Here is a 9,320-nt window from a genome sequence, read left to right on the forward strand (position 1 = left end):
GCATTCCCATCCATGATTGCTTCAACAGATGTTGATCCTGATATCGAGGAGCACTTCAGAAGGAGTTTAGGCAGACACTACAAGGAGGCGTACTCAAGCCCCCCTCCCTCAGCCACCTCCCCCACTCTGGGCCAGTCCACATCATCTTCATCCTCCTCGCCTCCTTCCTCATTGCCAAACGGAAACGAGGTCAACATCACGGGATCGGTGGATGACCATTTTGCCAAAGCCCTTGGTGACAAGTGGTCCCAGATCAAGGATGTGATTGAGCCCTCCATGGACCGGTCCTCTCCGTCGTCATCACCCTCCTCGTCACCTCCTATCAACGTGTCCTCCCCTGTCGTGCAGCAGCAAGCCTCGGTGGCATCATGAGCACCAGGGACATATCTCAGAAAGACTTGTTGGATTCCTCTTTACTGAGTGCCAAGGAGCATTATAGAGATGACAGTCCAAGGACTGATGATAGAGATGAACCTCCTTACTGCAGATAGTGTAAAAATATTGTGCCATTTTGGATCCTTGATTGAACAAAGAGATCAAGATATTGAACACAAAGTACAGTCCATTCTTTCAGGTATCTTGCTGGTTAAAGGAACAGCATGTTTTCCTCAAGCATTGATGTTTATGCTGAGAGTGTTTGCGCCATTAGACTGCAGAAAGAGATTGAGACAGATGTCATGAACAAACATGGAGATGACTCCTTGACGGCTCGTTGAGATTAACTCACCTTGCAATATCACAGTGAAACTGACTCTGGTCATCTACTATCATTGCAAACTTATTACTACCTTTCTTTATCTTGAGTTTATCAAACAGCGCCATAACTGGTTATGAGTTACATTGTCAGTGATTGATGGTGATGAGTAGCATATTACACGAATCACAAAGTTCCTATCAATATCATCACCTTTAAATGGTTTGAGTGACTGGAAAGTAGGTGACCTTTCTGTGAAGGTCATTAAAGAGACGTTGCTCTTGCCGAGTATGGTAGATGGAGGGGGAGGAGAAAGATAGAGAGAGAGAGAGAGAGAGACCTTTATCACTGTACTGGATCTTTATTTGAATATTGGTTTTGTGTTGGATATGGGGCAGGTCTTGCTGAGTCCTTATTTACCTTGCAGAAGTGACATGTGACAGCATTCAACCTTGGCATATAGTGCAAAGTAATTCTTTTGTGCTCCTTATTCTGTGAAGAGAAGATAAAAATGACCAAAGTTTGAGTCCAGATTTTGACTGTAGAGTCTAAGAATGTCACTTTTTTTTCTTGCAGACATGTCAATATCAAATAGACATCTATTCATTGTGAATATACTGCAGCATAATATGACACATATTTTTGTATAGATCTGTGTTCATTTGCCTGTTGCTTTTTGTGTGAAAACACTTTTTTTTCACCTCTTGTGCTACATTCAGGGCAGAATTGGTTTTATTCTTCCCATGCTTTAGTTGCATTTTAAGTAATTGATTTTAATCAAACAGTTTTGTATAAAAATAAAGACTGTATCTGAATGCATTGCACATGATATGATGTCGAGAGTCCACCATGTTGTAGGTCATTATTGTGTTGGAAGATTTTCTCAGTGTCTTGCAATGAGCACGCAACATGGAAAAGCAGTTCAGAAAAGTCCCTAAGAAGTTAGTCCGTAATACAAAGGATGAACCCAATCTCATTATTCACTCATGGTCTGCGTAAGGACCGACTGCAATGAATATGAAGTTATCATTCTTGTGTTGACGTTCCAGGAAAATGCGCCTGGTGCATGTGGCTCAAATATGCGGGTATAATTTTTTGTGTGTATTTGTCTGGGCAGCTGCTTGACAGACAATGAGAGGTACAATAAAAGGTTTGTAGTAAGAGCCAGGTGGTCTGTCAATGTTGGCAGTAAGCCAGTCAGCTGGTTGGCAGACCTTTGGTTAGGAGAGGCAACCAAGATTTCTTCTTTAGACGTCCAACCCAGTTATGGTCTGATTCTATGTCTATGTCTTTCTCTTTTACTCTTTTCCTCACTGATGCACTCAGTCCTCTAGTATATTCTCTCTTGCATTCTATTGTTTGTTTGTTTTTTTTAGTTCAATTCATTTCCTGCTTTTTTTTTTTCTATTTCTATCTATCTTCTATATGTCCTGTTCCCCCCTTTCCCCCTTATAGCACATGATGTACTTTAGCAATGAAATTGTTAAAGAAATGTTCTGTTATGTCTTGTGTCTCCTAGATTTAGATCTATTTTAGTCCAGCCATACAAAGCAGTTTGAAAATCACACATTTATTAGAGGCAATGGAGGCATTGTTGTAAGCTTTCATTGAGAAACAAAATTTTTATTGATGAGGGATATGCCGATACTTGGAGTAAATGATTTTGGTTAATGAGCTCTGTCGTTTGTTCTCTCGTACAAACCAACAGAATGAAAAGGTTGGAAGTGACTGGGTGGGATAATAAGTGTTGACAATGATCGTATGGCGAGATGACAATGGCATTCAGGCCTAAACATCAGTTAGCAGTCTCTCATTATACATTGAGGTGTTGGTGGATGATGCTTCTTTTTGGTGAATGAGGATAGATTGGAAGCAGAATGTATTTTTTAGATTTATTACCTTAAGTGTCTGTTGACAAAATAATTTGCTTTCTTTCTTCTTAATGTATGTTTGAATATTTTCTCAAAGGTATCGGCCAAATTGTTTTAATGAAACATTAAATTTACGGTCAAATCAGTATTGAATATCTTTGCATTAAGTGGTAATTCATGAAGAAATTTTCATTATATTTTGATAAGTTTTAGGCATTTTAGGCAATGAAGTGAATTTATTACCTGAGATTCACCATGTATCAGACTACATCCCATCTTCTCCAAGTCATGTGTTTGGACATGCACACAAATGACTGTCCATGTTTAGTATCACATGGAAAATAATTTCTGTCATTGTCTAAATTCCACGATTCTCATCTCAAAAGCGGCTAATATCTTATCAGGCACTAATGTGCATCATTGTAATAGCATAAAGTGAACTGAATATATCAGTTATTCTCCACAGCAATAAAGTGACGTACATTGTTATTTGCCATGACCGACTTCCTATGTAGAATGGATTGGACAATCTGTGCTTTGTTTCACAGTAGACAAACATTGTAAATAATTCTTTAGATGACCGGGATGAGAAGTATTTGTAAATATTGTAAAACAAGCCAACTATGAGAATTTCGATATAACTTTAATCAAGCAGTTATTACTGTTGTGTCTGTGTGGTTTAAAGGCAGAATATGTGTTGTTTGTGCCTGTTTATTGTATGTTATACAGAAATACTGTCTTGTCCAGACTTTGTGTGATTTTATCATCCTGTATGTGTATCTGAGTGGTTGAAGAGTTCCAGTATCTGTGTACCTGTGTCATAGCAAGGTGGAATATCTTGACTAGCATGTCATGCATTCTGTATTTGGAAAATAAAAAATACAGACATTTTATAGAATTTGTGACCTCTCTGAAATATGCAATTTTGATGTCTTTGAATGATTGGTGTGATAAAATATTCCACTTCATTGCAAAGTTGATAGACCTCTAACCCTTAGTGATCAGAGAAAGGTATCCATGCCGATTTGTTTTTATTTTTCTAATGCGTTATCGGTGAACATGGAAGCAGCTTTACTCAATGATATATTGCCAGTGAATGGAATATTTATATAAGTCAGTATTATGCGAGATGAATGAGATTTTGTTGGTATATGGTGTGTGTGTGTGTGTGTGTTTGTTAAAGGTGGGCTGGAGCAATATTAGAAGAGGCATTTAAAGGACAAGTTCACCTTCATAGACATGTGGGTTGAGTGAATGCAGCTACATTGGTAGAACACCTCAGTGAGAGTTTGAGGAAAATAGGACAATCTGTTCAAAAGTTATGAATTTTTAAAGTTTCTGCTCAGTCACGGCTGGATGAGAAGACTACTATAGCTTGTGCTGTCACATGTGTACAACGATATAAAGAAAGAATCAAGGAAATACAACATGTTTTCACTTTTCTCGCATAACAAAAGAACATTTGACTTCTCTCTTTCTGAAGGCAGGGAGAATAATATTACCCATAACATAACATCAGTGACAAAACGAAAAAATGTGCACTTTATTCAAGAAGTAAAGTTTTGTGAAATTTTTTTTTTTAATTTTCCATATATCGTTGTACGCATGTGACATCATATACTGTAGTAGTCTTCTCATCCAGCAGTGACTGCGCAGATACTTTAAAAATTCACAACTTTTGAACGGACTGCCTGATTTTTCCCAAACTTTCACTGATGTGTTCTACTAATATTGCTGCATTCACTCAATCCACATGTATATGAAGGTGAACTTGTCCTTTAAAGGTTATATTGGGTTATCTTAGAGGTTCGTCTACAATGGAACGTATAAGAGGATAGAATACCTAACAAAACAACATTGTTTTATTTCATCCAGTTTACATAATACAATATTATACAAAAGTAAAAGAAGCCTTTTTTTCAATTTGTTCACAACAAAAATGAATCAGAAAAGTCATTTCCATTGTTTCACAAAAATAAACAGTCATTCAAAGGAATGAACTTCTAGAACAATGGAATTAATACACACACACACATACACACACACACACACAAGTGCAAACCCTCTGTTATTCTCAGGAAATGTTTTACATTCAACATACTGTACCCATAATCTATTTGTGATTTCTTCTGTTATCTTGTGATGGAATCCCGTACTTTCCGTGCCTGATGAAAAGTCTTTTAGCAACCCCAGTTATCACCGGAGGTAACATAACATGGCGACCCGAATTCTAGCTATTTTAGCATGAAATGTAGAAAGGAAAATATCACACGGGGAAGTTTGCTTGTACAATAATGTTTAAAGGACAAGTTCACCTTCATTAACTTAAGGATTGAGAGAATGGAGCAATATTATTAGAACACATCATTGAAAGTTTGTGGAAAATCAGACAATCCGTTCAAAAGTTATGAATTTTTTAAGTTTTTGTGCAGTCACCGCTGGATGAGAAGACTACTGCAGTGCATGATGTCACATGCGTACAACAATATAAGGAAAATACAAAGAGAATTTCACAAAATTTCATCTTTTGAAAAAAATACACATTCCCTTGACTCGTTACTGACATATGTTACGGGTAATATTATTCCCATTGCCTATAGAAAGAGGCAAGTCAAGTGCTGTTGTATTCTGCAAAAAAAGTGAAGATATGTTGAATTTTCTTTACATTTTCTTTATACTGTTGTACTCATATGACATCACAAGCCTTAGTAGTCTCCTCATCCAGCGGTTCCAACACAAAAGTTTTAAAAATTCATAACTTTTGAACGGATTGTCCAATTTTCCTCAAACTTTCACTGATGTGTTCTACTAATATTGCTGCATTCTCTTAATCCTTATGTAAATGAAGTTGAACTTGTCCTTTAAAGACCCTTTCGTCTCACATACTAGTAGTTTAGCATTCATGAAAGTTCCATATCACATTCTCGACGTATCTTCCTTTAGTGATTCAAATACTTGTGTTCTTCTGCCGCATCTCACTTCCCTTCTTTGAGCTACAGAGTCTATTCTATTTGGTCATTGTTTTTCTGAACGTCACAAAGAAGACAAATGACGTAAGCATTCCTCTATCTTTAGCTTGGAGACGCCGAGTGTCTGTGATGTGTAACGAGATACCAATGAGATAGACGTCCAAGACTGCGTGGGGGAATGACCCGTGGGACGCCTCCCCTAAACCAGCGGTGATGCAAGTCTATTCAGATAGTGATACTTCTTAGCAATGGAGTGTCACAGTTGTGAAATCAAATCTCAATAAAAATATTCATGAAATCATAATTCAGAGAGAGAGGGGGGGGGGGGACACGGAGAGAGCAGTAGGAGTGGGAGACAAAGGGTTGGAACATGAGGTGTTGGAGGTGAAGTTTAAGGAGGAGGAGGAAGAAGAAAAGATGGCTAAACATAAAGAGGTAAAGCGAATATAGGTGGTGGTGGTGGTGGTGTGAAGGGCGGTGAACGAGGAGACTATCAAAGTCACTGAGAAATTAATAACTATTGTATGTTCTTATTCAGTCTTGAATATTTTGCGCATTCCAAGTTTCTAGGATGTAAGTACCGGAACAACAATTTGATAGATGATAAACACCATTTTTTTTTAATTGTATTATTATTATCATTATCATTATTTTTTTGTTACGTATTACTGTACAGGTATAATGTTGTGCGATTTCCCATCATACAATAGAGAACAAATGAATGTTGATGAAGTCAGTAATAACAGCACGGCATAATTCAATCTGGAATTTCCTGCTAGCTTGATGCTATAGCTCCAAGGAAACCGTGGCTCTACGAATTAAACTAGTCTTAATTAAATTCCTCGTTAAATGAGACATCTTGCGAGCAATAATACCCCTGATCACGAAACCAATAGGGAGGTAAAGCATTAATGGTTAAAAAGAAATTGAATTACGTCCACTGGACGTGTTGGGAAAGAGAGAAATACCAGGGAGAATTCATTTCATTGGTATACGGCGTGCTGACGGTTGTTGTTGTTGTTTTTTTTTTTCTTCTATTTCTTTCATGTCGCTGAAAGTGACGCGAATAGGAAGTAATTTGCTTGGTGTATGTCATGAATGACAAGCACGATCTGAATGGGAGTTATTTGACGAGCGCGGCTTGTCTGAAGTATTCAAAGCGCGCAAGCACGCTTTCCACATGACGGAAGTATTGTTCAGCGTGCGAGTCCGCGGGATTTCTGGCTATGTTCACATTCACTCAAGACATCCTGAATTGTAGCTGTAACGCATTCTTTCAAACTACTCTGACAATTCTCTGCCATGTATATAATTATACACATATCAGTCTTGAGTGATATGCTTTGTCTATAAAAGAAGGCGAAGCTTGATAGCGATAGGCATATTTAGAAGGAAAAATTTTACGGCATGAGAAATTGTTTTCAAAGACAGTGGTCACATGAAAACAACTGCGTGCGTATCAAAAAAAAAAATTATAATGAGCGAAAATACGTAAAGAAGAGCGTTATGACCTTAATAATATTCTGTGTGCCAGCTGTCATGTTATCTGTCATTTCATCTAAATGTAATAGATCGATTAGAATAACCATTGATGAGATCAAAGATCCTACACACTACGGAGTGAGGGATCTTTGATGAAATGATGAAGAGGACCGTTGTTTCTCACTCCACTTCTGATTCAGACACCGAAAAAACAGAAAGATATTTCTTGCTTGCTCATGAAGGCATCGACTCGCCCCATTTTGAGAGATGCGATAAAGATATAAAGCAACCTGGAAATTACAGGACCTGGTGTGAAATTATCTGAAAAAAAAAGTCTTATAGGCGAAAAGGTATACAAAGTTAGATTTCACTTTCCCAAAATTCGTATGGCGTAATGCCACTCTTTGTTCAAGTCAGTCTCTGTGAACAGATTGAAATTAAACGATTAGAATAGTAAAAGTTTATAGTAATAGTTTTTAGAAAGAAAACGTATTCTTCGTATCAAATGCAGCGTTGTGTTGTAGGACTGATAACCTAAAATTATTATTTTGGGAATAGGAAGGTATTCTAGTTGTTAGATTATGGATGAATATGTTTTCTTTTTCTCAATATCTTGTCAACACACACCATCATAAGCTGTGGTATGACGGCATTATTACACTCATCCAGTTCGCATAATGGTTGTCGCAAATATGATAGATGAAAACGAGTGAGACATTAAGCTTTCGCTATTTTATGAATGCTACATGTTCTAACCGATTTTGTTTGATTTTGCTGTGCTGTTAAAGAGTAAAAACGAACATTATACTGTATACTGTGTAGCACATGCAACATCAATTCAAAGTCATGATCTCGGCAACCATTTTGATAACCACGGGGCATTGTGGTAATTGACCCATTGATTTAAGTGGTCAAAATGCCCTTACATCATTTCTCCTTTTTTTCAGTTTCACTCCAATTTTGTCAGAGATAATTCTTATTCGCTTATTATGTTGTTATTCATGTTGACCCGGAAATTCCTCGACATACAAACAATAAAGGTAGTAACATCGCCCATTCCCCCATCACCACGAGTGAAGGCGCCAGCCAGCCAGACAGAGCTGAAGAAGTGACTCAGACAAGTAACGCAACTGTTCTCTCAGTTATCTTTACAACTTACGCAAAATAGACCTAAGTTCAATCGAACAGATTTAATTACGTACTACCTGGATGAATCAAAATCTACATCGATATATGGTTATTCATGATTTTTCTTCTGGGTATATGTTCTTCTTTTAAAGCGCAATTCAAAAAACGGAAGACGTGATGAGGCAAAATGCAAGACTTATCCTGCTGTGTAGTCCTATATGAAATTTTTCAAGGTTGCTATGAGGCCATTTTACGAAACATTTTACTTAGATATATATCCCATCTTGGTACGTTCTTCTGTAAGTGTGATTAAAAGGTAGAGGCGTACCAAGATTCAAGACTTGCAGCGTTATTAAGATACCCCCGCGTATATCATAGGTATTCTAAATATGAAGCATTTCCCGTAGATATTTCAGCAATTTCTATACCAAATCATGTTCAAAACTAGTCCTAATGAGTCGAGAACAAGAGTATTAACAGTCGCGATTGTTTTCTGCTCTTGTTAGTTCATTGATTTCCATGTCTCTCAGCTGAGAACTCCCTGAAGTTATTTTTGTATTTTATTTCCACAAGAGGGACTAAACAGAACGATAGTGGAGATAGGGAACATAACGAGAGATTTGACACTTCGTAGACACTGCTTGAGTTGCTCACCTTTGGGCTTTCATAAAGAATATGATATTGCTTCGGTTACATTATTCAGATTTCTTTGTTACTCTGCAAACTTGTCAAAAAACATGTCTTCAAACCATGGAGGTACAAACCCTGTATACCTTCATGTTCAGACTCAATACTCCACGATATTATACAAAAAAAAAAAAAAAAAAAAAAAAACACACCTGAGATCAAGGCAAGAGCCTTATCAGCGCATGCGTAGAAGAACTTCCCCTCGCATTCTCGTCCGTCTCTCAAGGACATATGAAATGAATGCGAGGTATGTGATGAATTGATAAAATAAATCCATGTCCATTTTGTAAATAGAAACCAGCGATGACACCCCTCCTGACGAAGGAGGGATGGTAGGCCTACATACCAACCGTTATTGGACCTCGACAGGAATGAGATTTCGACTAAAAATGTCTGGGCCTGAAATCCGTTTTGCATCATGACAGGATCATTGCCAGAAATAGAAATACCCATACAGCCAGGATTTATGACACACCTTATCAAGGACAG

At 37.5% G+C, this 9,320-nt stretch overlaps 1 protein-coding gene across 3 annotated transcripts in view; it reads left to right on the plus strand.

The window, feature by feature from the left end:
* Positions 1-667, plus strand: part of LOC140246319 (transcription cofactor vestigial-like protein 4) — a 32,470-nt gene extending 31,803 nt beyond the window's left edge. For all 3 annotated transcript variants that reach the window (XM_072325792.1, XM_072325791.1, XM_072325793.1), the window contains one exon: positions 29-667. In XM_072325792.1, coding sequence (XP_072181893.1) covers positions 29-372 — 344 coding nt within the window. In that variant the 3' untranslated portion in view covers positions 373-667. The remainder of the gene's footprint in view (positions 1-28) is intronic.
* Positions 668-9,320: the final 8,653 nt, after the last annotated feature.

This window comes from Diadema setosum, chromosome 2 (assembly GCF_964275005.1).
Source record: "Diadema setosum chromosome 2, eeDiaSeto1, whole genome shotgun sequence".
Taxonomy (NCBI): Eukaryota; Metazoa; Echinodermata; class Echinoidea; order Diadematoida; family Diadematidae; genus Diadema; species Diadema setosum.